The 27817-nt window shown below is 39.8% G+C and overlaps 1 protein-coding gene across 1 annotated transcript in view; it reads left to right on the top strand.

The window, feature by feature from the left end:
* DPY19L1 (dpy-19 like C-mannosyltransferase 1) overlaps positions 1-27817 on the top strand; it is a 109109-nt gene that overhangs the window by 15841 nt on the left and 65451 nt on the right. The window contains exons 2-6 of the mRNA XM_051979435.1: positions 5085-5109; positions 5428-5515; positions 8910-9047; positions 15601-15721; positions 15956-16049. Coding sequence (XP_051835395.1) covers positions 5085-5109; positions 5428-5515; positions 8910-9047; positions 15601-15721; positions 15956-16049 — 466 coding nt within the window. The remainder of the gene's footprint in view (positions 1-5084; positions 5110-5427; positions 5516-8909; positions 9048-15600; positions 15722-15955; positions 16050-27817) is intronic.

The raw sequence follows: 27817 nt of genomic DNA, 5'->3' as shown, positions 1-27817 counted from the left end.
AGAGATCTCACTAGGTCCTAATGTAATGCCATGGAGATGTGTGATAAGGAAGACCTGAGGGTTGCCTCGGGAAGAGATAAGAATGGCTAAATAGGCAGACAGCTCAGTGGCGCAGTGCAAAGGCCTTGGTAACTGGGTACGAGATGTGAGGGACAATGTGGAGTCAAATAAAGCATGGGAGCCTAAAGTCGTAGGTCAGGAGGAGGAAGACATTTGGGGAAACAATCAGCTTCTTTTTGGACATTCTGAGTGTGTGGGAGAGGCCGTTCATGGAGGGGCCCTGAAGACCCTTTGACGGACTTGGTTCTTGGGAGTCAGTTGCCCTGCAGATGCAAGTTTGAGTCCATTAGCCAGAGGTGAAGTTAAAGCCCATCCGGAGACCTTTATTAAGGTATTCTGCTCAGCACTGGGGATACAGAGAAAGGTAAAAAGCTCCTGCTCTAGTGGAAGAGACACCATCCAAAACATTGGATATAGGGGAGGTGATCCAGGGAAGGAAGGCCCTGGAAATTAGAGGAAACAGGAAACTCTTATGATTTTAGCAGGGACTTGAAGGAAACCAATAGGCAGAGAAGGAGAGAGCATTCAGGAGGATAGGGGGGAGACAGAGATGGGGAATCTTCCTGAATAGCCAGAAGCCTAGTGATGCTGGCAAGGGGAGGGAGAGGTCAGGAGAGACTTGGAAGACAAGCTGGGGGGGAAGGGGAGAGGATGAGATGCTCCAGAAGTTTGTTGAGTAGGGGAGTGAGGAATCATATCTTTGCTTTAAGGGAGATCGCTCTTAATAGCTGAGTAAAGAATGGGCCAGGATGGGAAGAGACATGAGGCATACAGATGCCCATTCCCACCCACCTGCCAGCATTTATTAAACAACTACTGTATGCCTGGCATTGTGCCAAGTTTGGTAAAAGCCAGATTTAAAAGGAGCCTCAAGAGGTGCAGAAAGGAGAAGACCTTGTCCAACTTAGGTCGAAGTAAGAATGAATTTATAACATCTTCGAGACCGTAGCCTTGTGCTGTCCGCTTGAAGGCCTGTGAGGGAGAATCCTTTGTATTCTGAGCTTCACTTCTGAACTAAGTAACCTTAGTATTACTTCAAGCTTCGGTTCACTGGCTCCAGCTGCCTCGGCCAGTTTTCCCAGGTCTGCTCTTGGCCTCCTGGCCTTATCTTCACTCAGGATGTGAGTGCCGAACTGGGAGTTAGGAGAGCCTGGCTCAGCCATGGCAGCCCCACAGAAATCCCCATTTTATTTGCAGAACACTATCTCATCCTGCCTCTCTGGGCTCGCACTTGGGGAATTTGTTTCTGGAGCCCAAATGTGTATGTGTGGAATTACATCTTCCTTGACTCAGGGTAAACATGTCTGGAGATCTCTTTTCTGACTGATTGTCATTCAGCACGTTGGCTTTCTGTCCCACCTTCTTGTCATCCACATATTTGACAAACATCCAATTCAGTTCAACAAACGTCAAGTACTGTCTCCATTCGAAGCATTGGGCGTTGTGATTGAAATAGAGAGACAAGACCGAAAGCCTCCCTGGGCTCAAAGAAGAAGGAGGTCTTGGAACGAGCTGAGTCCTGCGGGGGAAGGCGAGGAGGAAGTCTACTGCCAGTGGGAGGGACGGCCTGCAAAGAAAGGCAGCTGAGAACAATGAGTTCTGGGTCAGGGATGGGAGAAGGAGATACTTTTCCATACTGTATCACTGGGGTCTGTTTCATAGGATTGCCAGAGGAAGAAATGCAAGTTTGCCAGCACCGAGGGAGTACAAGGAGTATCTTCCCGTGCTGATGGAGGGCCCTCTTTCCTCACGTGGAAGATGATACCAACATAGCAGGCCTGTTGCGAACTTTGACTGAATTGTGTCAGAGAGTGCTTGTTAGATTTGAGGAAGTCGAGAAGCAGCTTTTGAATTCTAGGAAGCTGGGAGTAGAGACAGCAGAGATCCGGCAGAGCATCTCAGTCTGTAAATGCCAGGTGATCGGGTCCTTGGGGTTCTGTGTGACCCCATGTCAGCCCCAGCCTCTCTGCCTCATCCCTGGTTGGAGGATAGACGTCATACACCAAGGAGGCCGCTGCCTCATAAGTGGAGGTTCCATCAGGTGGTGTCCAAGGTGCTATTTGGAGGAGGGTCCAGGTAGCTTTTATTGTTTGGTTGATTAGCCATGTCCAGTTCTTCATGCCCCCATTTAGGGTGTTCTTAGCAAAGATACTGGAGTGATTTGTCATTTTCTTTAACAACTCATTTTGCAGATGAGGAAGTGAGGCAAATGGGGTTAGTTGACTTGCCCATGGTCACAAAGCTAGCAAGTATCTGAGGCCAGATGTGAACTCAGGGCTTCTTGACTCCAGGATTGGCACTCTATTCATTGCACCACCTCGCTTCCTTGTGCCACCTAGGTGCCCTGGTGATTAAGATTCTGCTCTCTAGGTACTTAATAGTGAGGGAGAACTAAGGCATTTTTCTCAGCTGATTTCCTAACACAGGGCAGGTTATTTTACTGAATAAAGAATCCTTTAGTTCAGTCCCTGGGAAGGAGCCACGGCTCTAATCTTTCTGGGTCAGAGGATGGGTGAAGGCAGAGAGTGCGATAGGGCAGGACATTTTGGTGCTGGGGCGCCCATTATTGAATTGAGCCAGTGTTCTTGAGAGAACCGGTGCCATTGAGCAGGTTAGATGAGTAGACAAGTGTGGTTTGGGGAAAAGTGCTCCTGAGCTCAGCCTCTAATCGGCTTGTCCATGGCCTTCTTGGTCCAGTGATGGCAAAGGGCTCTCATGGTTGGCTGTGGTTCCACCTTCTTTGGAACTTGAGATAAGACATGTTGACATGCTGGCTTTCACTGCTGCCCCTGCAAAGGACTGGGCCCAAAGCGTGTCTCCATAACAGGACACATATCAACACTAACCACCTAAATCATGGATGAAAATGCAGGACCAAGGACACATCCCTGAGAAACCTGGCTCTGGAAACAACATATTTGGCTCTAGTTCAACCAGAAGCTCAGCTAGATGGCACTGCACTGCATAGAGTGCTGGGCTTTGTGTCAGGAGGTCCTGAGTTCCAATCCAGCCCCAGACACCTTACTAGTTGTGTAACCCTGGGCAAGTCACTTAATACCATGTTTGCCTCAGTTTCCTCATCTGTAAAATGAAGTAGAGAAAGAAATGGGAAATCTTTCCTGTAAAACTCTGCCAAGAAAACTCCAAATGGCATCATGTAGAGTTGGACATAATTGAAAATGACAAAAATATTAAATTCAACCAAATTTGGATCCATCCAAGTCTTACTATCATTCAGTGCAGAAGTGTCCAGCCTGCAGCCCTGAGTCTCTTGGACTCCAGTGCTAGAGTGTCCAGAAGTCAGATGGAAATGTCATTGGAGAGGATTTAATGAAATAAAATAAATGTACAGCCCACGGTTAGTTTCATACTGTTGTGGTCAGTCTATTAATCTTGTCCACAAAGATATTAGGCAAGATTTTGTTAAATGTTTTATAAAAGTCTAAGTGTACTATATCCACAAGATTGCCTTAATATACCAGCCTTGTTCCTGGATCATCATAGAAGATATACGTCTGCACTGATCTGTTCTTGAAAAAGCCATGTTGACTTTTAGTGATCACTGCTTCCTGTTCTAAGTTCTTATAAGGCATCTCTTTTGTAATATGTCCTAGGATTTTGTCAAAGATTGAAGTCAAGCTAATTCTCTTTTGGTTTGCATGTTCTGCTCTTGTTTACAACATATTTTTTCTCAAGAAGTCAGAAGACTTCAACTGTAATCCTGGCTCTGCCACTTATTATCTGAGTGGGGTTGGGGTGAATTAGTTCTATCTATAAAAGAATCTTGTGGACTCAAAGTTAGGAGATTTGGTCTCAAATTTGCCTCCATATTCCTTAACTATATACCCCAAGCCATGGCTAATAGCAGTCATGACACCCTATTGAACTTCACTCTTTGCCACTGATAATAGTGTGTGGTCATCTATCTGACAACTATCTGTTCGTTGCTTTCGTTTTTTCATCTATAAAGTGGAGATTTATACTGTTTGCTTCACAGAACTGTTGTGAGGAAAGCACTTTATGTATCTTAATGTATTTTATTCACATGAGTTAGTAGTTTTCTTTTTATGAGAGACTCATCTCCATTTATATTCAATGTTAGAATTATTAAATTTATCTTTTAAAATCATTTTGTCATAAAGGAATACAAATTTCTTGACAGGAAGGCAAAATAGTTATTTCCATATCTTATACAGTTAATTCTATATATATCATAAAAACTCCCCAGCCCTCCTTCCACCTTATTAAAGAGATCATCATTACCCTCAGTCTGCCTTCTCTTTCTGTTGTGTTCTCTTCATTGGAACAGTGCTCATTTTAGGAGACTTTGGGATAATCGTTCTTTCCTAGAAGTAGGAAAGTGAATGGACTGTTTTACAGACATTTGATTTTATGCCTTAAAGCATAATGATCCTGTGATTCTGTAATGTAAATTAAGCCAGTAAAATATTTAATCCAAATAGTTTCCAGTTTTTCTCACAGTATATTGAATACGTCTTTGTTTTTCAGTCTCCCAAGAAAATGAATAAATGTAAATTAATGACTTTCCATAGAGAAAGAAAGCTGTTTCCCACCCCTTCCCCTATACTTGGGAAAGTATTTGTTGGTCATCATAAAATTGGCTTTAGGATTATATTTTTTCATCCTTCTAGCTCCACTTGTTTTCCTAAGCCCATTCTGCAGCAGTCTTTGTCCATGCAGATTGGATGTATGGATACAGGTGCATTTAGGGCTAAGAAAGGACTTCTGAGGATGGTTTTTATTCCCAGCCCCTGTTAAAGAGAAAGGAACGGGGAAGGGAACAAACACTGATTCAGTCTCTTGTCCATTGATGCCGGGCACCATGCCGAGCACTTTCCAGATACTATCTTGCTTGACACTCACCCCAAGCCTTCGAGGTCATCTTTTATGGCTCATCTTATAGTCGGAGCAGCAGCTTACTTCTCTCTATACTTGAAATGCTTATTTTGAGAATGAAATCATTTGAATCCAAAAATTTAATTAGAATTGATTTTCTTTTACAGCTGCTTTTGCTGGGATTTTGCACTGGTGAGTTTTATTTATTTGTTGCCATAGTACCTTTATGAATAAATTTCTCCAAAGCTCTTTGCTCTAAATTTGAATAAGTAATTTTCAATTTTACAATATTAATTATAGACATATACCACATCTTTACAAGTCTACATTTCTCTTAAAAGACTAATTAGAAAGTTTCAGGTTAGGTAAATACAGGGGTTTTGAAATTACTCATATTTAGGAATGTGATTTAACTAAACACTAACATGTTTAGTTTATGTGCAGTCTAACTTTTGGCATAACTTGGAGATATTTTAACATTTTTGTGTTGTTCTGTTTTTCTTTTTGCAGGAGTCACATAACAAGTCTCTTTGAAAATGATCGTCATTTTTCTCACCTCTCAACACTGGAAAGAGAGATGGCTTTTCGCACTGAAATGGTTGGGTTCTGTGTATTATGTTCATTCTAGTAATTTAAAAAAATTTTTTATATGAGGCTAGAAGCTTTGAGGTATTAATTCAATTTTTCTTGGATTTAGTGTCATGTAGTAAATAGGAGTCAAGAAACAAATCTGTTTAGCAATTTGTTAGCAATTTCTTTCTCTAATTGTAAAATTACTTGATTTTTGTTCATATGTGTGTGTACATATATATATGTGTATATATATTTATATGTATACATATGTTACATATATACATACACACTTTTTTTTACTTTTAATTGATACTTTCAGAGCAGAAGATCAGTAATATTAATTGCTCAAGGATCACTGAAGCAAAATTGTGAAGCAAACAAAGTCTGTCTGATGGTTTTGCTCTTATATTTTTGGTGCCCTTCTCTTCTTTTCCCCTCCCAGGAATCTGGTGCCCTTATATCATCCCTGACCTGACCCCACTTTCTGATCTCCCCTATCTGTTCCCCTTGATTTAAATTTATTTATTATCCCCCTAAAAATTCAAATAAATACCCTCATACTATTCCCTTTGGAAGAAAAGTTAGTTGACTTGTTAGTTAATTGACTTGTGAATTTGTTCAATCGTTCATTGTGATATGAAAGGTAGGTAATGATTTTTTGGGATCATGGTAACCTATGAATCCAATACAGATACTAAAGGTCCATATGGCTTCTTCAGCTTTTGACATAGCTAAAAAAAATTCCCACATCCAGTGGGAAAAGTGGAAAGCAGCATGGTGAATTGGGATACAGATTCAGTCCTACAAGGTTACCAAGAGCCTAGTATCATGAGATCCTGTGAGAGGCTCTGCACATCCAGAATCAAAGCAAACCCAACCAGCTCTCAGCAAACTCATAGAAAGCTCCACTTCTCGTGTCCCATATGCTTGGTATACACGTCTTTGCCTCCCTGCCTTTCCATATCTTTATCTGTGAAATGAGGGGCCTCTTGATAATCCTAAGTTTGCCCCCCTTTTTAGCCAATTTACAGACATTAATTGTTGGGACTCGCCTCCTTCAGTTTTTGTCAGTAACCCACAAGCTGGTCCACTGCTCTGCGGAAGGATCTAGAACACGCCGATATTTTCACCTCACTATTAGTGACTTGAGAAGATACAAAAATATTGCAGTTAAGTGGAGGGACAGCTCTCAAGCGTTCTTCAGCAGGAACAAAAGAATTTGCAGAGATGGTTTCATAATGAGCAAAAAGCAGCCAAAAAAAAAACCCAACAAAAAAAAAAAACCCTCATTTCTCTGGACACTCAGCCTAAAATGCTCTGTCCTTGAAGATAATTGAAGCTTTTGCATAAATAAGTATTGCTAAGACTGAAGAAACAGAGAAAGTCTATGGAGAACTTAATTAGAAGCTCTCAAATTAAGTGAACATAGACTGCTGCTTGATGACCTCAGGACAAAGATGGGCACATATGTAGTGGATATCATTTGGGATCACTAAACAGGGGCTGTTAGGAAACTTCTCACACCTGCACATCATAAACGCTTTTTTTTTTTTTTTCCAGAAGAGGTGCTGCATTTTTCAGGCACAGAAAAGCACCATAAAATGGGAAATGAGCTCTTATCTTAACCGAAAGAAAATAAAAAAAGACTACTCACAGTCTAAGCTGTAGCTATAGAATGATCAGACTGTCTATTCTGGTAGATGGTTGACTGGTCACCGTAAAGGTTAAGGTTAAAGCCAAAGCTGCGTTAGAAGAAAGAAGGATAATTAGTAGCATTGCCTACAGTTCCCACTGAAGCTAGTGATCCACAGAAGTAGAGTGAATCCACAGGCAGGCAGGAGGGAAAAGCAGCCCATTTGTTACCAGTTTTAGCACAGTCTGCCCTCCTTGCCAGTGATAGCATGAGCCATGGGCTGTGAGAAACGCTCTGCTTCCTTTCAGTGAAGAAGTGGGACTGGCCCTGAAGGGCACAGGATGGGGCAGGGACTGGGTCTCACTTGGGCAGGTGGCTTGCCTTACAGGGGCTCAGGGCTCAGAGGTCAAGACATCTGCAAGGGAAGAAGATTACAAAAGTTAGGGAAGAGCTCACAAATGCTGTTTCTACTGAAAAAGGAGCAAAAGGGAGCATAGCTGCCACTGGCTCAAGTGGTGCCCTAATAGCTCTAAAATCTTTGGGCATTTCCTCTGCAAACAGCAGAGATGTCCTCAATAAGACAAAAGAAAGGAGAATCAGGATTTCCCAGATTTTCTACAACAGACCACATCTTTATAGTCACACAGCTGATAGAGAAGTATACAGAGAGTCCAAGATCCTGATATGTAGATTGTTTTTTGGTTTAAAAAACTTTGACTTGGTAGAACAGAATGCTTTCTTGAAGGCTCTCTTTAAGTGAGAAATCTATCCTGTACCTATTAAAATTCTGTAAGATTTAGGAACACTGGAAGACAGAATAGCATGGATGGCGAATTTCATAGAATGACAAGTTTTGGAAGGGTTATTACCTACATTGATTGAAACAGTGCCCAGCCACACCAGTAAAATCACCAATTCATCAAATAAAATTGGAATTTTTAATATTTTAAGACTACTAAAGCACTTTTCTCAATCAAACCTCTGGTAGCTAACTATTTTATAGATGAAAAAACCAACAACCGAGGCGTCAAATAGGGAAATAATTTGCCATTGTCCACAAGGCTGGTAAATGCTTGAGCCAAGATTTAGATTCTGACTTCAAATAAATGTTTTTTCTGTCCTGCTATGTTTCTCCTCTCCCACTCCTCCCACCCTCCTCCCTGCTCCACCCAATATGTTTCCTCTTCTAGGGATTGTTGAATTTTTAGGTAGAACCCTTGTTTATGCCAGTGAATAACTCCATTGATGAAACTTAAACAGTGTGCTGAGTCCTTAGGAAAAGTGTGTGTGTGGGGTGTGTGTGTGTGTGTGTGTGTGTGTGTGTGTGTGTGTGAGAGAGAGAGAGAGAGAGAGAGAGAGAGAGAGAGAGAGAAAGAGAAACGAGGGAGGGAGGGAGGGAGAGAGAGAGAGAGACACTTTCTTAATACATTGCATTATATCAGGTTTTCTTCTATTTGGCTTATTCACAATGCTCATCTTCCTAGTTACCTATTTTATTTACTATAGGATAACTTATTTAAAGTTCTTTGTAAAATATTAGTGCTAAAACACTTGAAAAACTGTTTTTGTCCCCAATGCCTTTACCAAAATGTAGTTTAAAAAGCTCTTTAATAAGCTTAGATCATTGAATTCTAAAAAGGCATTAATGAGGAGAAACCAATAAAGTTAATAACAACCATTACTTGTCTAATTGCTTTGTTTTTTTTTTTTAAATACGTTTTGTGTGAGATAAGAGCAGACAAGAGTAATTTCATTTTAACATAACTAGAATATGTTCTCCTTTTAGGGACTTTATTATTCCTATTTCAAAACCATCGTAGAAGCTCCTTCGTTTTACAGTGGAGTGTGGATGATTATGAATGACAAGCTAACAGAATATCCTCTTATGATTAATACATTGAAACGGTTCAATCTTTACCCAGAGGTGAGTTACTAATTTTCATTTGCTTTGCAAATGAGTTTCCCATTTTATGTATATTTTTGTTTTAAGTGGTGACACTAAAGCTGATTGTGTAATTCCATATCTGAAGTCTATTATTGAAAGAGAGATAACATATATCTTAAATTTCACTTTTTTAAGGACAAAATATGCTATTTTGGGGAGAGAAAATGGCATTGATAAGAATCACTGTGGAAAAGGGAGTAGTTTTATTGAATTCCTAGCAAATAACCACATTCTCTTGCAGTCTAGAAAATATGAAAATCATCTAGAATTCTTTACTGTTTTCTTGTAGACATATTATTTTGTAATGGATTGTGAAGTTATAAGTTTACAACAAATTATTATAATGAATTAATCATGATGAAGGTTATGAATGATTTATTTCAGTCATGAATTTATCAGCTATCAGTTCAGTGCACGAGTGTCCTTACTTATCTGGCATTTAGATTACTAGCTACATTAACCATCTTGAACAGAGCCTTTGATTCAGACATCTGCAAAAAAAAAAATGGCTTTGAGCAATGGAGAAAATTGGTGTCATGACATTTGAAGAAAGGACACGGAACCACAATCTCAGGCTAGATTGTATTGACTTAGAATCATGTAAGAAATGATGTTTATTTTTTTCATTTTGATGGTCTCTGATTTACCTTTTTTGGAGAAATGAGATGAATTGGTCCAATAATAACAATTTATTTTTACATAGTGCTATAAGTTTGGCGTAGAACATTATATTGTCTGATTTGATCTACTTTGCCTCTTCATCCATCCAAATGGTCCAAAGAGAAGTATCCTCACTCCTAGAAAGCTTCATTATTAAATATATCTAACAAAGAGACAGCCCCCTGCAAGCAGTTCTTAGGACCCTCAGAGCCTGCAAGAGGAGTGTGTTTCTCAGGACGTGTCAGGGGGCCTTTAACAGAGGTTTGATCTACCCTCTTTAGAAAATTTGCCACCATACTTTCCCAAGTAATAAAATGCTTTAGATGTGATTTGGCTCAAGGAGAGTACGTTGGGAGTTTTCAGTCAATCCCTTCATTCTTGACACTTACCACCTTCTGCTGATGGGAATTTCGGGGCTGGCATTTGCGTGGATGTCTGCGTTCCACTGGAGTTATGATCGCCAAAATCCATAGGTTGTTGTCATGGCAGCTCTCCTTTAACCACATCTTCCTTCTACTCAATTAGTTGGACTTTTTGAATCTTTGGAAGACTTCATGTTTTTTCCTTTTAAATTTCATCATTATCCTCTTCCCCATCACCAACAGCACCATCGTCATGGTAGCTAGCATAGATCTGTGTGCCAGGGACTGTGTTCTTCCTTACACACATTATCTCATTTGATCCTGATAACAGTCCTACAAGGTGGGAGCTCCTGTTAATCCCATTTTAGAGCAAATTGAGATAAAGAGAGGTTAAGTGACTTGGCCAGGTCACACAGCTAGAACATGTACAAGGCCAGATTTGAAAGCTGAGGTGTTCCTGACCCCACCCCAGTGCTCATCTACGAGCTGGCTCTATTGATGCTTCACTTTAGGATCAGATTCCTCTTCCATTCTTGAGAGAAAGGAACCCTCTCCTTTCTCCCTTCCTTTTTGTATTTCATCAGTTACCAAGTCCTGCCATTCAATCTCTTAGAATCACTTGTGCATCTATCTACTTCTCTCTATTTCTGCTGTTCATCACCACCCATTTGGGCTTTCTGAGCTATTTTCCTGCCTTCTTGTCTGTCACCATGAAATGATTGTCATTAGTAGTTTATATGTCATGTACCATTTACTAGATGGTAAACTCCTTGGGGGCAGGGATTGTTTCTTTTTCTTATATTTAATTTTTTTTTCATTTTTCACAATAACATGTAAACAAAACTTTTTAACATTTGTCTCTTAAAAATTCCAAATTCTCTTTCCTTCTCTCTCCTTCTTGAGAAGATAAGCAGTTTAATATAGATTATACATGTGTAGACATACAAGAGAGTTCTCTATTAGCTGTCTTACAAAAGAAAACAGACGAAAAATAATAAAGAAAGCAAAAATAGTATACTTTGATCAGCATTCACATTCATCAATTCTTTCTCTGGATGTAGATGGCATTTTTTTCATCATAAGCCCTTTAGGTCATTGTCTCACTAGAATAACTAAGTCCTTCACAGCTGATCATCATGTAGTATTGCTGTTCCTGTACAGTGTTGTTCTGGTACTGTTCACTTGACTGTGTATCAGTTCATGTAAGGCCAGATTTTTCTGAAATCATTTTTTATTGTACAATCAATAAAACTGAACAATGTTCAGTTGTGTGATCTGTTACTAATTTATTCCATTGATCCATACAGTGTAGAAAAAGTATATTCCTTTCTATTCCCATTACTTTTCTATAGATGTCTATCCTATCTAACTTTTAAAAATTCTATTCATCTTCACCTTTCTTGTTTATTTTATGATTATAGTTTTCTCCTTCTATGAGGGGAAATTTGAGGTCCTTTACTAATATGGTCTTACTGTCTACATCTTCCTGTAACTCATTTAACTTTTCTGTTAAGAATTTGGGTGCTATGCCATTTAGTTCCTGTAACAATAATACTTCATTGTTTATGGTACTTTTTCGCATACTGTAGTTCCCCGGCTTCTCTTCTTAAATTAAATCTATTTTTGCTTTTGTTTTCTCTGAGATCTTGATTGTTACCTACCTCTGCTTTATTTTTACCTTACCTGAAGCCTAACAGATTTTCTTCTAGTCCCTTATTTTTATTGGGTGTCTTTTTGCTTAATTTCTGGTAAACAACATGTGCTTGGATTCTGTTTTTTATTCTACTCTGCTGTCTGCTTTTTTAATGGGTGATCTCATCCCTCTTCTCCTATAACCTTAATTTCTGGTGGTGCCTCTATATTAGAATTATAAGTAGAGTCTCTGCCCCCTCCCCCATATGTGACTATAAGCTGTGACCTGGGCCTTTGTTCCCCTCTGGCCACAAGTGCTATCATTCCTTTTGACCCTGGTATTGCATATGTAGAATGCAACAGGGTCCTGAACCCAGCTCCAGCAAAGAATGTCCTGTAATGTACTTCTCATCACTTGTACTATCGCTATAACCTCCATGAGATAAGAGCTCTTGAAGCTGCTGCTTCCACCAAGGGAGCCCTCCCCATGAAGGGGTCTGAATTGCCTGAAGAGATTTGCTCTCTCACTCCAGTAAGACAGAGCTTTACAGCTGACCTCCCTTGGCCTGAAAAATTTGTTTCATCTGACCTGAATTGAGGCAATATTTTGGAGTTGTTTAGAGGGAAATTTGGGAGAGCTCGGCTGCTTCTTTCTTCCACCGTCTTGACAGGAATTATTTCTTATTCAAAATTTAGCATTTCCTAACAGCTCTACTTAGGATATATACTTAATAAATACTTGTTTAATTAAATTTTACTGATAATTTGTCACAATTATTTTGATTTATTAAGCTTGTAAATTAGAGTTATGTAGGCTTTCCATATCAAATAGAGGTACTTCTGGAATGTTATTAGTAAAGTTAAATTTCATGGAGAAGATTCTATTTCTGTATTGTTTGTCAAGAAGTTGACTGCTCTTTCCACTTAGCCTACTTTAGAAGGAATAGCAGAGATACACTTTACTTAAAATTATTGATTTAGAGTTGGAAAGGACCGTGAAGAATCCCAGCATCTCATTTTACTCCAAAACAGGAAGGCCAGAGAAACTAAGTAACTTAGCCCAACGTCACGCAAATAGGTGGCAAGAGGCAGAGTTGGGACTTGGTGCTAGGTCTACCCACACCAGAACCAAGGCTCTCCCCATCGCACCCATTTTTTGCAAAGCCCCCCCAAAGTGCTTTGTGTTAAGGGCTAATTTTGAGTCGATTGCACTGAGGTAGATGTTCTGCTTTGTATAAAACTCCTGTCCACAATTAAGTCATTTACAAATAATATGATCCTCATAACTCCATGAGCACGCAAGCTGTTCTTTAGTCCTCTAGAGGCACAGTTCTTCTATCAGCTTTGGGACCTAGGATCAGTTTCCCTCTAGGAAGATGGGTGTGTTAAGCATAGTAAAGTATGGATAACAGCTCTAGGAATCCACAATTGCACATGAATTTGACAAAATTCATTAAATTGATTCTCTTTTTTTGTAATTTTTTTTTAATGAAACAAACTTGTTTATTGACCATTGCCAGCTACAATTTTGTACAAAAATTTTGTACCTGTGCACTGGTGTACATTGTGTAGAGTTATGCCATTAGCTTGAACAGTGAAGAGAAAAACAAGGGAAGAGAAGTAAGACCTTTCTTCTCCACCATAAGTGAAGGAAAGACTCCTAGCAGTGAAGGCTGAGGAAGGAAGGGGAGTAGCCTCAGCTTAGGAAGTCCTTGGCGTGAAACTATCCCCTATCATCCTCCCACCCCTTGTAATTTCCAGAATGTTACACAACCAGTATTTACTCAGCGTTCTTTAAATTCTTAAATAGCCTTATATTTAAGAATGCCTATCCTGTTCATCGGGTTTACGTTTGCTTATTTTATACTTTGAAAGAGCTGGGATTTTGTTGAAATAGGTCTTCCTTCTATTGCTTCCGGATTGTCTGTGTGCAGTCAGTCTTTTCTATATTCTGCGATTGTGGGTCAGAACTGAGATAGGCGTCAGGACAAGAGGGAGTGCCCATCCTGATGAAATAGTACAAATAATTGAAAATAAGTAGCTTTTCCAGTGAAAATCTTCTGTGTTGGAATTGCTTGATGAGTTTTGTAGAATTGTGCCTTCTTCCTCCAATTCATTGAGCATCTATAAGGTTTGGGAATTTCTGTTGAAGAAATCACCATGTTTCAGTCTCCAGGGTTTGCAACCTTGGGATTCTCCTCACCCTGCCTGGCACATTTTGCTGATTTTACCTCTCCCCGTGTTGTGTCCAAGCCCGTTCATTTATAGTATCAGTACTATAGTTCCGGCCTTCATCTGCTCTTGCCTGGTCTGCTCAGTTCCATCTTTTATGTTGTAGCATTTCCTTATGGGCACATTTGACCTTGTGATGTCTCTACTGACTCCCTATTGCCTTGAGGAAAAACTGTACTAAAAATGGCTTCACTTTTTCTTTCTGGGACTGGGTCTCCCTATTTCATCCTGGCTAAAAGTGCAAGAATACCCAGTACTGATGGGCATGGAAGCTTTCACCTGCTCCCCTATTCCCATCTGGACTGGTTTGCCCATTCATGGGCAGTTTGGTGGCCCTGCCCTCCCAGAGCTGCATGAGCAGAGTGCTTTGGCTCCCTGGCGGCTCCTGATTCCTGAAATCCAGGATCCAGCATGCTCGGCCTCCTCCTGGGCACAGCAGAGAGTAATCTGGGAGTCATTGTCCCAGAGGTGGCCTTGGAGCTTATCCGAGTTCATGAAGCAGGATGGTGCCTGGCTGTCCCCCAGGGGTAGAATGAATTCATTCCTCCCTGTTGCGTCATCAAATCCTCTTCTTCATCCTGGGCCCCAACTTTTTCAGGACCCCTTCCTGATTCACCCCCGTCACCCAAAGAGCTCTGGCTCTGAAGCAACTTAGTATTTCACTGCTTTCTGTTAATTTTCTTTTTGTTTGGTGTGTGTGTGTGTGTGTGTGTGTGTGTGTGTGTGTGCTTATGTACATGCATACATATATGTCTTCCTTGATAGAGTGTAAGCTCATTCTGAGTAGGGATTGTATTTTTCTTTTTTGTGTTTAGCACAATGAGTGACACAGAATAGGGCATTTAATACTTAATAATATTGATTATCATTCATTTGTTTTCAATTAAGTCTGTTTTGTGACTCCATTTGGGATTTTCTTGGCAAAGATATTTGAATGGTTTGCCAATTTTTTTCTCCAGCTCACTTTGTAAATGAGGAAACTGAGGCATGCAGGGTTAAATGGCTTGCCAGGGACAGTATTTGAACTCAGGAAGATTAGTCTCCATGACCCCAGGCCTGATGCTTCATTCGCTGTGCCTCTTAGCTTAGATTGATTGATTAGGTACGAGTTGGGAACACATAAAAGATATGGTTCCTGGTGTTTGAGCCTGTGTTTTAATTCAAGCAGGCTTTTATAATATAAAAAATTGAAAACCTTTTGGGTCTCCATGCATAAGATACTTGTGTGGTAGGGTATAGTGGAAGAAGATGTTAGAATGAGAGGAACCAGGATCAGGGATGTCCCTCAATATCTCTGCAATCTTGTACATATCCTAGAACTTTTCTGGGGTTCAATTTCCCCACAGTAAATGATAAGATTGGATTACATGACTTCTAAAGACCTCCTCTAGATCTAAATCTGTGGCTCTTTGATTTTAGAATGCTAACACTTACTTGAGAAGGTAGATTTGAAATCTGGGAGTGACAATTCTGGCCTAGAAATATGCATGTTGCTTCAAGACTGAGAGATTTGGATGACTTGGTGCAAAATGGACAAGAAAACAAGGAATATTAATAGGATGGTGTCCCAGAAGCCTTTGTGGTGATCATGACCATAATAAACCAAGTCCTTTCCTCAGCTGTCTCCAATTTTGTTTCTTTTTTAGGTAGTCTTAGCCAGCTGGTATCGCATATACACCTGGATAATGGATTTGATTGGCATTCAGACCAAGATCTGCTGGACAGTTACCCGAGGAGAAGGGCTTAGTCCTATAGAAAGCTGTGAAGGCAAGTTTCTTTGGAGGATAATGCTGTGCTTCTATTTCATGGCTTCCACTCATTTGTATGTAAAAAGAGCAGAGATCTGATTAATCAAGAATTCTGAAGAAGTCTTTTAAGTGTTACTATTTTGTAACATTTTTTGTGTTACAAAATATAGGAGAAATATTTCAGAACAGAAACATACTCAAATGCATTTGTAGATTTTTAATTATAGTGGAGCATTTTGTTTGTTTTTTAAAGGATTGGGAGACCCTGCTTGCTTTTATGTCGCAGTGATCTTTCTGTTAAATGGACTAATGATGGCTTTGTTTTTCATCTATGGCACGTACCTAAGGTAAGAACTCTGAGTCCAGTGAGGTTTCAGTGTCTTTATGGTGGATTTTGCCAAATAAATTTAATGAAAAGAAAGTGTGGTGTTTTTATAATCATTAGAGAACAATAACCTACTTAATCAATTCACTTATTTTTCTAGTCTTATTTACAAATATAGAATAATAAATCTTAAAAATTAGGTCCCCACTTAACTGATTTTCCTCTTAATATAAACATTAATTCCATGCTGAGAATTCACACATAAAAAAAATTAAAGCCTTAGACAGATTTCTGTGAGATTCTGTGAGTCAATTTAAGTAATCCCAGGGAATTGGTTTTACTTATAGATCCATCAGGATTTTTCTTTTTAAGATATCAGATGTACCTGCATTGTGGTTCTTAAGGTAAAGAACATGGGAAAAGAATAATTTTAGTCTTAATGACTCATTACTTTATGAACATTACCATAAAAATCTTAAAAAGTAAAAGAGTTGCCATGAAGATTGTTATTACTTGGTTGTTGGTATTTATAATGGAGCACCTTCTCTAAAATTTATTTTACTTTATCAAGAAACATTATTTTTAAAAATTTATTTTGATAATAGCTTTTTATTTTCAAAATACATGCAAAGATACTTTTCAACATTTATCCCTGCAAAACCTTGTGTTCCACAATTTTCTCCCTCCTTTCCCTCATTCTTCTCCCTTCAACAGCAAGTTATCCAGTATAGGTTAAAGATGTGCAATTCAAGAAACATTCTTTCAATAAATAATTTATTAATTGACTCCTGTGTTCAAGGAGCTATGCTGGTTATTAAAGACAAAAACCCAAACCAGTCTCTGCTCTTCAAGTGCATGCATTTTGTTAGGGGAAATAGCATATCTACAGTGAAATAAATACAGGCTATTTGAGGAGAGGACTGACACATTGGGGAGGAGAACCAGAAGTCAGGCAAGACCTCATGGGAGGGCAGCCCCTGAGTTGAACCATGAAGGAAACTGAGAACTCCAAGGGACATGATTTGGGGTGAGATGGGGAGGCAGGAGGTAAATAACAACTTTCTAAATCGATGTGACTGAGCAGAGAGTGTGGGAAAGAGACTGGGGAGGGATGACTCTGGGACCCATGTTGCCTGGAGCTGGATGGCAAAGGTAGAGCTTACAGCAAGGGACTCAGCCTGCTCTGAGGTCTAGGAGCTGGTCCGAGGTCTAGCAGCCTGGTCCTTTGTAATTCTGTGTGTATTATTTCCCACATTTAAAACCTTTTGGGGGGGATGGAGAGAATCCAAAGACTTTTGCACACTGCCAGAGGTGCCGGCGGCATGAGAGGGGTCTGAGTAGCAGGAAGCCTCTGAAAGCCTCTGGGTCCAGAGGTGGCAGCCCTCTCCTTCCCTTCCCCCACCCCCTCGGCCTTCAAGGAGGACGAGAGAGCAGTTGTCAGTCAGCAAACATTTATTAAGCCCTTACTATGTGCTTAAGGCATTGGGGAATACAGATATAAAAGTGAGGAGAAATAAATCCAAAGTGATTTGGAGGAGAGGTGCATTGACTGGGACAATCAGGTGGTGGTTCAAGGCAATTAGGAATGGGAGCAGGAGAATGTTTGAAGGGAGAGCATTCCAGACCTAGGGGTCATAGGGAGGAGATGGGATGTCATAGATGGGACCCCAAGTCCAGTTTGGCTGGAATGGGAAGTATTGATTGCTATCATTAGTTGGCGAAGGTAGCCTCTAGCCAGATGGAGAAAGACTTTAAATAACCAGCAGAGGAATTTGTATTTCATTCTAAGGACAGCAAAGCCCCACTGAAGCTCCTTGAGCCAGGGGATATATGCTCAGACCTGAGCTGTGAGAGCATCAATGTGGCAGCTGTGGGCGAGGACCAGCCTTGGAGGCAGAGATCCTGGCTAGGGGAGCCAGCAGGGCTCGGGGGAGTCTGGAGAGACTGCAGAAAGGGGGGACAGTTACAAGAGATATCACAGGGGTCACATCTGTAATGTGGACTTGGAGTGGCGTGAGAAGATGAAGTTGCCTCTGAGGTTATGAACTTCTCCTGAACTGGGGGATTTTCTTTCTTACAGAAATAGGGAAGGATCTTGGGCAGAGGAGGATGACTTCTGCTTTGAGCAGAGGATCCTAGCTCTATAGCCTGGCCAGGATGTTAGAGGTTATCCGAGGTCATCCCAGCTCCCTTCTCTTCTATGTAAGTGGAACTAAGGCCAACTGGATCAAGGTGACTAATGGTCAACCAGCCTGGAAGAGAAGGTGACAGAGCAAAGTCATAAAAACATCAAAACCCAACCCAGTGAGAAAAAAGTATCTAGAAGAAGCCTTCAGTGAGAGTTATCAGTATCATGATAGCATTTCACTGGGTTTCAGATCTTTAGAAGAAGAACTTTCATTTGAAAATTTTTCATCTAATTACAGGTATAAAGTTTAATGCCATTCTTCTTAAAATATTGCTTGTGTTGAATGGATTAGTGAGATTCTTCTACTTCTGTATCTTCCTTCAAAATTGCTTTAGTTGTATTTAATTTTGTTGAACGTGAAAAAATATTTTTGGAAGTGCTTTAAATTACTACTTCCTCAGTATCCCTCCCCCTTTCCCCGTTCATTAGCTTAGTCACCCTTCTAATCTTAAGAGAGTGGGATGAGGCTGGAATCTTCTTAGGATCTATGTTAAGGATGAAGAGAATAATATGTAAAATTGTGTTGAGTTTTTCTATAAATAGTACCATCTGAATCCGGAGGAATAGAAACTAGAAATTGTTGATGTATTAGATTGCTTATGATCTTTGTGCTTCCAAATAAAATTTTTTTTGATTCTGTCATGCTACTCTCATGAAAACTAGAATTGGGGAGGGGGTTATGGTAGAGTCCGGGGTGAGAGGAAGTGAGGAGAGCCATTGGATTGGGGCATGGGACTGGACTGTGAACCGACTTTTTCTTTTATGCAAGCAGGATGACTGGTTAGATAATCATTACATCTGGCAGGGCTCTTAGAGATCAAGTTCATGTTGTAAACATAAAACTGAGGCCCAGTGAGATGGAGGCACCTGCTTAGGATTGTGCAAGTGCAGAGAGGAAACTGAGATTGGAACCTTGCCTATTCAAGACTTGCCAGCTCCTCAGCCCAAGTCATTTTGTTCATTTCTCAGAAACAATATTTTACTAATTGTGACTCTGGTGATAGTTGTTTTTATAAGCAATTTTAAGTTCTATAGACAGGAGAATGGACAATTTGGGGGGAAACAATGCCTTAAAGGCACACTATGAAAATGCTTCATCTCCCTGGTGTGTGGGGCTAGAGCCCCAAGTTCTCAGCTTGAAAATTCTGAGCTGGAAAATGGTGAGGTGGTAAGAGAATGTTAGGCTTGTGCTCAGGGCCTTGGGCGTGTGCTCTCGCTTTGCTGCCACTTCCTGGGAGCTTGGACCCAATGGCTCCCAGGACTTGTCTCCTTGTCTGTAGAATTGAGCCCGAGACCTGGAGCTCCTTTGTGTCCTTCGCCCTATCACAAAATTCCCAATGAGCCAGAGGGTGGTGATGAAGCCTCTTCTTTGGGAGGCCCTTTGGGAGGACCTGGAGTTCCTGGGTTAATGCTGTCCATGGCTGTACTCGGGCCCCTTTCCTTCCTCTCTGCTTGTAGTCTCAGAGTTCTCAGGTACAGGATCTGGAGGCAGAGTACTCAGGCAGAGTGCCCCTTCTTTGGCCCCCCGGGCTATCAGATAATGGGGGTGGCCAGGCCACCTCTCCAGGCCCCTCTCTTCCTACTGTACAGAAAAAAAAAAGACCTTCTGGGGACTGACAAGACCCAGCTGCTTTACTTCCCTGGGCCTCAGTGTACCTGTTTGCAAAGTGATGTTGGACTCCCCAGAGGCCTCCTGGATCTGTGGTCACCCCAGCCTTGTTTCTTCCTGTCACTTAAATTGGTGAGCTGGAAGTCATTCTTTGTCTTCCCCCTTCTCCCCTGTCCTTTCTGGTCGCTCTTCCATTCTATTTCCTTCAGGCAGCACAGATGGCCTCGAGATAGGCCCCAGATAACGACAGCTGTGGGACTCTGTGACCTCTTTGGGCCTCGTTTTTCTCATTGATTACATGGGAATAACAGCCTTAGAGAGTTGCTGTGAAGGGTGCATGGACTCTCCAAAGTCCTTGGCATGGCACTTCACCATAGGTGCTGAGTGAGTGCTTATTTGCTTCCCTTCTCTCCGTTTCTCTTTCCCTTCACCTTCATACGGCCTTCATCCTACTTCAGTCCTTCCTAATCACTTTCTGCCTAGATTTCCTGCTGGTACTTCTATTACTAATTCTCAAGCCCCAGCTAATATGGTTTCCATTTACATTATACAACTAGAACTGCTCTTCCTACACTTAATTGTCACATCCCCAGCCATTTTCCCGATCCTCATCCTCTTGACTCCTCAACAGCATCTGATGTTTCTGACCACCTTCCGGATACTCTTTTTGGGATGTTTTGCACATTACCCTCTCGGTTTTCTGGCTGTTGATCAGTCCATTTGCTGGCCTGAGGCTCTGTCCCGAGGCCCTTTTCTCTGTTTAGACGCTCTCTTTTGGTGATTCCATCGGTTCCCATGGATTCATGTACCTCTTTGTAGTTGAATGATATTTTCAGGACTACTCAAGACTAAAGGCCTGAGATCTCTTCCACATCACCAGCTGTTATTGGACATTTCAAATTGAATATCCTATGGCATCTGAAGTTTACCACTTTCAAAACTAAAGTTGTCTTTCCCCCTCCAACTTTCCTATAACTGTTGAGACTAGCCCTGTTATCTCAGATACTCAAGTTCATGGTCAGTGTCATTCTTATTCTTTTCCCCTCATCCCATCGGTTGCCAGTCTTTTCACTTCATCTCTTGGGCCTTTTGTATCTGTCCTTTTTCTACATTCATATGGCCTCACCTCTTAGCTGGACCATTGGGGTGACCCTTCTCTCCTCTCCAGTTCATCTTCCACCTACCTACCAAAGCTGGAGTTTTCTCAAAGCCCCAATCTGACTGTTTGCCTTCCCTGTCTGAGAGGCTCTGCTGGCTTTTGTTGTCTCTTTGATCACCGCCTGGCTCCAGCCCATTGTACTCGGTGTCCTGCTGTCTTCCCTCATTGTCCACCCTCCAGCCTCTGCTTCTTTCCCTTTGTGCAGACCATCTTCAGGGCCTGGGATGCCCTGCCTCCTGGCCTCTGCCTCTTGTTATCTTCTAGAGCTTTGTTCAAAGCATAGGTTTCTCAAAGATGTTTGCATTTTATGCGACCAGTTTTCAAAATATTTTAAGGTTGATATTTCTAGTGCAATGGGCGTGAAGCTGTGGTTGGAACCACAAATTTCTGAACATTGGCCATAGTAAACTCCAGGGCAAGTGGAGGTTAGTGTGGCTTGATTCAGTCGCCCTGGAATAGCGTCTGCTTTCAACCCTAGAGAGGGTACTCTGTCTTTTTGACAGGTCCCCAACCTGCTAAATTATGTTATATTTACTTAATATGCATATTGTCCATCTTTTTCATTGTGCACATGTAGTTTTTTTCTGAGAGAAAGTGAACTCTTGAGATCAGAGACTTTGATTTTTGTCTTGTATCCACATCCTAGCACAGTTATTTGCACATAGTAGGCATTTAACAATTGCTAATTAAATGGAAAGTTAGTTTTTATCAGATGTACCATATATGTACCATTTATCAGATGTACCATACCAGATGTGCACATGTAGTTTTTTTCTGAGAGAAAGTGAACTCTGAGATCAGGGACCATTTGATTTTTTTCTTGTATTCCCATCCTAGCACATAGTTATTTGCACATAGTAGGCATTTAACAATTGTTCTGAATTCTGAAAATGAGCAAAAAGACTGGCAAATTCTGAGCACTTCGTAAGTAATTATAAAATTTTTTGACTGATTTTTTTTTTTATTAAAACTTGAAGGTTCCAGCTTGAGAGAGGCAGTCCATTTTAGCAGCATGGCTTATGGAGTTTCCAGCTTTTATTACTGTTCTTCACATGGAGACCAGCTTAGGGGTTCCATTGAATTATGAAGGGAGTAAAAGTTTTTTGAATGAGTGGAGTTACTCATGAGGGCCATCAAGTGGAGAAATGAGGCCCTGCTTTAACAGTGTTGAATTAAGTTTACGCTGTACACTGAAATTTTACTGTCCGACCTAGTATCAGATGATGTGAGAACAAGAGGTCTCAATGCTCTAGTATGTTTACTTTTTATGACTGTCTTTTCTGATGTGTAATTTTGGGGATTGTCTACTTCCTCCCCAATTTTGTTGGCAAAGACAAACCCAAACTGAAGCACTCATTGCTAATTTAGGTGTTTGGCAACCCCTACTCTTTGTTTTTCCCCATTTTTTATTCTGCTCCTCTAGTAAGATAAAGAGTTAGATGGGGCTCGGTGGAGGTAAACTTAAGATAAAATTCATTGTTTTGCCACTTGATTTTCATTGAAAGGAGCCTAGCAGTTGTGTAGTTGTAAGGGATGAGCTAGGAAAAAATAATAACTATGACTTTCACTCTTCTATCTGGCATATGAAGAAAAGAGACAATGCATTAACATAGGAGTATTAATTAATGAAGTTGATGTCAGTGAGTATTTGTAAGACAGTATGTATTTTTTAAATGAAATTATTTGAATAGATATGAATAATATTAAAAGGAATTATAAGGATCTCCCCACCTCGGGAATATTAGTGCCATTTGTGGGTTGAGGGGCTAGATCCTTGTAAGGACTCATTCTGTTTTATTTATCTATATAATCTTATCACTATTTCTAAAACTAAACAATCTTTTTACTGTCAATTTTATGCCCTACATTGTACATTAGATGCTGGGGCTAGAAGACATTATGCTTGTTCTTATCTTCAAAGTACTTATAGTCTTAGAGGAGGAAAAATATCTAACCCCAAATTTTAAGAACTGGGCTAATTAAACTCTCATCTTTTTGCCATCATATTTAAATGAGATTTTGCTATTTAAAAATTCTTTTTAGTGATAATTCTATTTGTTGCCCTAGTTATTATCTTATTGCTATTTCTTTTTATTTCTTTCTCATTTCCTCCCTTTCTTCCTGATTGATGCCTATTCTTTGTCTGGAGGAGGAAAACAATTAAACAAAACAAAACTCAGGTCACCCTTTGGAAAACCTCCGTGCTCAACCCTCTTTTGCTCTGGGCCCACAGCCCAGTTAAACAAATTACCTTCTTCCAACCAATCTTGAAATATTTGCCTCTTAATTTATTTCCAGCTGGCCTTTATTCTCAGGTTCCATTTTTTGATATTTTCACCAGCATTCTCAACTGGGGCCATAAACATTGTATTTTTCTGCCTTAAGAGATTCTGATTAGGAGGCACAGGACAATCAGCATCTACTGATTTTTAAAATCATTTATAGTATTCCATTTACTTTTTTTATTAAAGCTGTTTATTTTCAAGACATATGCAAGGATAATTTTTCAACATTGACCCTTGCAAAACCTTGTGTTCCAATTTTCCCTTCCTTCGCTCCACGCCTTCCCCTAGATGGCAAATAATCCAATATATGTTGAACATGGCAAATCCAATATATGCATACATATTTATACAATTATCTTGTTGCACAAGAAAAATCAGATCAAAAAGGAAAAAAAAGAGAAAGAAAATAAAATGCAAGTGAACAACAACAAAGAATGAAAATGCTCTGTTGTGATCCATACTCAGTTCCCACAGTCCTCTCTCTGAATGTAGATGGCTCTCTCTATTATTGGATTATTAGAACCAGCCTGAATCATCTCATTGTTGAGAAGAGCCACACCCATCAGAATTGATCATTGTATAATCTTCTTGTTGCCTTGTTTAATGATTTCCTGGTTCTGTTTTCACTCAGCAGCATCATGTCAGTCTCTCCAGGTCTCTCTGAAATCATCCTGCTGATCGTGTCTTACAGAACGATAATATTCCATAACATTCATATACCCGAACTTATTCAGCCATTCTCCAACTGATGGGCATCCACTCAGTTTCCATTTTCTTACCACTACAAAAAGGACCGCCGCAAAAATGTTTGTGGGTCCCTTTCCCTCCTTTATGATCTCTTTAGGATACAGACCCAGTAGAGATACTGATAGCCCTTTGGGCAGAGTTCCAAATTGTTCTCCAGTTCACAACTCCAGCTGTTTACTTTTTAAAATAAAGTGTATTTATTATAACTTTATATTTAAAAGTAAAGCACATTGAAAAGATAAAAAATGTTCCTGACTCATGAGAGGTAAAAAAAAAAACCAGGCAGTGGGCCTCTTTTGGCTTGTGGGCCCTAGTTTACTGACTCTTGAGCCATACTAATCTAAGGCAGCAGCTAATACTTCTAGCAAATCAAATGGGAGTATTTTCTGATACTAACTATTGTTATTACAGGATATATATCTTTGTTAGATTGTAGGGTTTTTCCTGGCATGTTTTTAAAATCATAAAAAAGATTGTTTTCCTAATCTGAAATTTTTCTTAGGGTTATTTTGATAGGCATCTTCCTTCATTGCCATTTAAAATGAAAAGTTACAGATTGTATATTGTGCCAGAGGGGACTTGGACACTCATTTGGAAGGCTACTTTTATAAATGCATTTTCTGTTAATCTTGAGTTGAGTCTTGAGTGAGGCCACAGAGCTGTATTTGGCCTTGGAGATAGCGATACCTTAGAATATTTTTCTAAATGTTTTCTTTCAGAAAAACAAAGCAAAATAAAACAAAAACCAATCGGTTCCCTAAAATCTATAATGCAAAACATCATGCTACATGCTGGATACAAAGACTGAAAGGGGTGGCTTCCACCTTCAGGTAGCTGCTTTCACTGGGCAATATAACATGTACATAGAGCAAGGCAGCCCCAGAAAGTGGGAGGCTTTGAGGCCATGTCACAAGAGAAGTGGGTGAAGGAACTAGAGATATTTAGCCTGGACAAGAGAAGGCCTTGGGGTGCATGAGAGGTCACTTCAAGTATTAGGGTTTTGAGAAAGCATCTCATATTCTATGTGTAGAGAAAGTGATAGAATAGATGCTAATACAAGGGGGTGGATGAAGAATTAGATGGGGGGGGCATGAATTCAAAGAGGAATCCTGAAGGGCCCAATGTCTGTGTCATCATGGGAGGTATCCATTGGAGGCCCCAAGGGTCATTGCTTGGTTTTGTTCTCGTCAGTTTTAGCGATGGCAAATATAAAGTTTGTGCTATCTTAGAAGCTTTGAGCAATATTTTCTCATGGTATCTCAAAGAAGGAAACATTAGTTTCTTAGAAAATGTCATGGGCCTTACTACCAAAAAAGTTGAACAAAAGAATATCAGTAACTTCTAACTTTACTATCTCTAAAATATTTATGAGAATTTTGAAAGAAGAAACCAGGTAGGCTTTTGCAAAAAAGAGGTATAGTAAGCCTCATATTCATAATTAAAGTAAATTCAAAGATGCAAAGAATACAGAGTGCCATTGATCTTACTGTTTTTGTGTTAAAAAAAATTGATAGAGCAAAATGTCTCCTTAATGACTCCCTTTCAGCTGAAGTCATCAGTATTCTTTGGAAGTAACAACTGAGAAAAATTTGTTTGACTCACTGGTTATTTCTAAATTAAATGTTTTATTAGAAATTTAACATGAACACAAAATTATATTTATTTAATAGCTATTTTAATCTGATTTAATAAAATTAAGGCACATATAGCAGTGAAATATCTTCTCAGTTTCCTTAAAACCTCATCTGGATTTTTTTCATCCTGTCCATTCGTATGTATATATAAATGTGTATTCCATTCTTCTGTAATTTTTATTCCAAATTATTTCATAAAGATCTTTTTAGATTTCCTTGCCTCATGTCCATCTTAATTGCATTAAAGTATTCCATTACAGTAATGGACTCCACTTGATTTAACCACTCTCTATTGTTGGGTATGTAAAGTGCTTCTAGTTTTTGCAATTACGTAGGCTCATGGGTTCATAGATGTGGAATTGAAAGTACCTCAAAGGCCATTTAATCCAATCTCCTCATTTTACAGATGATGAAGCAAATCCTGGGGTTCTTTTCTTTGTCAGTCATATTGTCTGAAAGCATATTGCTTTTTTGCGAAGAGTGCATCTTATAGGAATCTCCTGCAGGGAGGTAGAAATGATAGCTTTGATTTGAATTACCTTTGACTTGATAATGCTTCTCCCTTGATGTTCCTTGTTGCCTCTGAAATTTAAAAAAAAAATGCAAATTCCTTAACCTGATATTCAAGGCCCACACCATCTCCTTTTAGCTCACCATATCAGCTCACCATTTTACTCCCCTTCATGAACTCCATTTTCCTACCAGATTGGGCTACTTAACGTTCTTCCCATTTGATACACAATCTTTGTTGTCCTTCAAGCTCTCAGCCCGGCTCCTCGCGATTCTGTTCACCCTTTCTGGATGCCACGAGCTGATAAGATTGTCTCTCACATCCAGTATTCCTGTTCCCTCTTTAGCCGTTATCATTTCCTCACTGTGTAGACACATACCTCTTCCTCACAACAATGTGCTTTAAGTTCTTTGAGGACAGGGTCTGGTTTTGGCCTTTTGGTACCTGGCCTAGTGTTAAGGAAATAGTGCAGAAATAAATTAGGTTTAAGAATCAACTTTCCTTATGGAAAGGAAAGAGAGAGACAAATAGTCTGAAATTTAGAATTCTTTCTCTGAAATAGTAAGTTTTATACAGAGATGTTTTATGCATTTACATGAGCAAAAAACTAATCATTTAAAGACCATTTATGGCTTTTACAAAGGTGCAGGGTATCCTAAAGAAAGGAACACCATCCTCAGAAGCTGCAGCTGTTCTTGCTTCCTGGGTCCCTTTACATTTGTGTGTGTTTTTTTTTTAATCAACTGGATCATGCACATGCTGTCTCATGAACAAAGAAGCCCCCCTCTGATCACCTTTGGGTTTGAAGATCACCTGCCTGCTTGGTGAAAAAGTGGTGCTTTTTAAGTGCCTTGTCACAGGAGGTGGAGAAATGACATTTGTCATCGAGTGCTCCAGATTTTCAAAGATTGATGCAGATGCCAGAATGACAGCAGATGAGCTCAGATATTTGGCATCCCTTCCTGGTTTTCTTGTCGATCAACATACATTTATTATATGCCCACTAGGTGCCTGGTACAGGGCTAAGTGCTGGAGAGGCAGAAGGTAGCTCTTCCTCTGGATATATCACCTCCTCCAATGACAAAATTGGAACAATCTTGGTGATTTTTTAGCTTTATATTTTCAAAATTTAGGTTTGAGATTAGCAAAGACATAATTGGAAGCATGGAAATGAATGAGCACGTGGTTTAACAGGTCATGTGAATAAATGCAGTAAATAAAAGCCAACTTCTCTTAGAGTTGATGGGGAGTATGTTCAAACCTGGAAACTTTTTTTTTTTTTTTTTAAGAAATGTGAGACAAAAAATAGATTTTTTACTGACAGTTGGTGCACATATTGTGGAGGAATTTTATAGAAGTTTTGCCTTTTTTCAGATACTACTGTATCTGAACAGTGTATCTGAATATACTCACTCATGTATCTTACTAGGTATAATAAAAAATATATGTCAAAATCATTTAAATCAAAAATCTTGCTTTGCTTTTATTATCATTAAAATTATTAAAATGATTTTAATCAAAGCAAGATTTCCTTTGAGCTGAATTAAAAGACTCATAATGCATATATCTCCCTAAAAGGATTCTTTCCCAGCCTCTTGTTATTTATAAAAGCCAAATCTGTATTCAAATGCAGGAGAGAATTCTTACTTAGAGAGAG

This window comes from Antechinus flavipes, chromosome 1 (genome assembly GCF_016432865.1).
Source record: "Antechinus flavipes isolate AdamAnt ecotype Samford, QLD, Australia chromosome 1, AdamAnt_v2, whole genome shotgun sequence".
NCBI lineage: Eukaryota > Metazoa > Chordata > Mammalia > Dasyuromorphia > Dasyuridae > Antechinus > Antechinus flavipes.
Note: the sequence above shows the minus strand (reverse complement) of the source record. Positions and strands in the feature narration are given on the sequence as shown.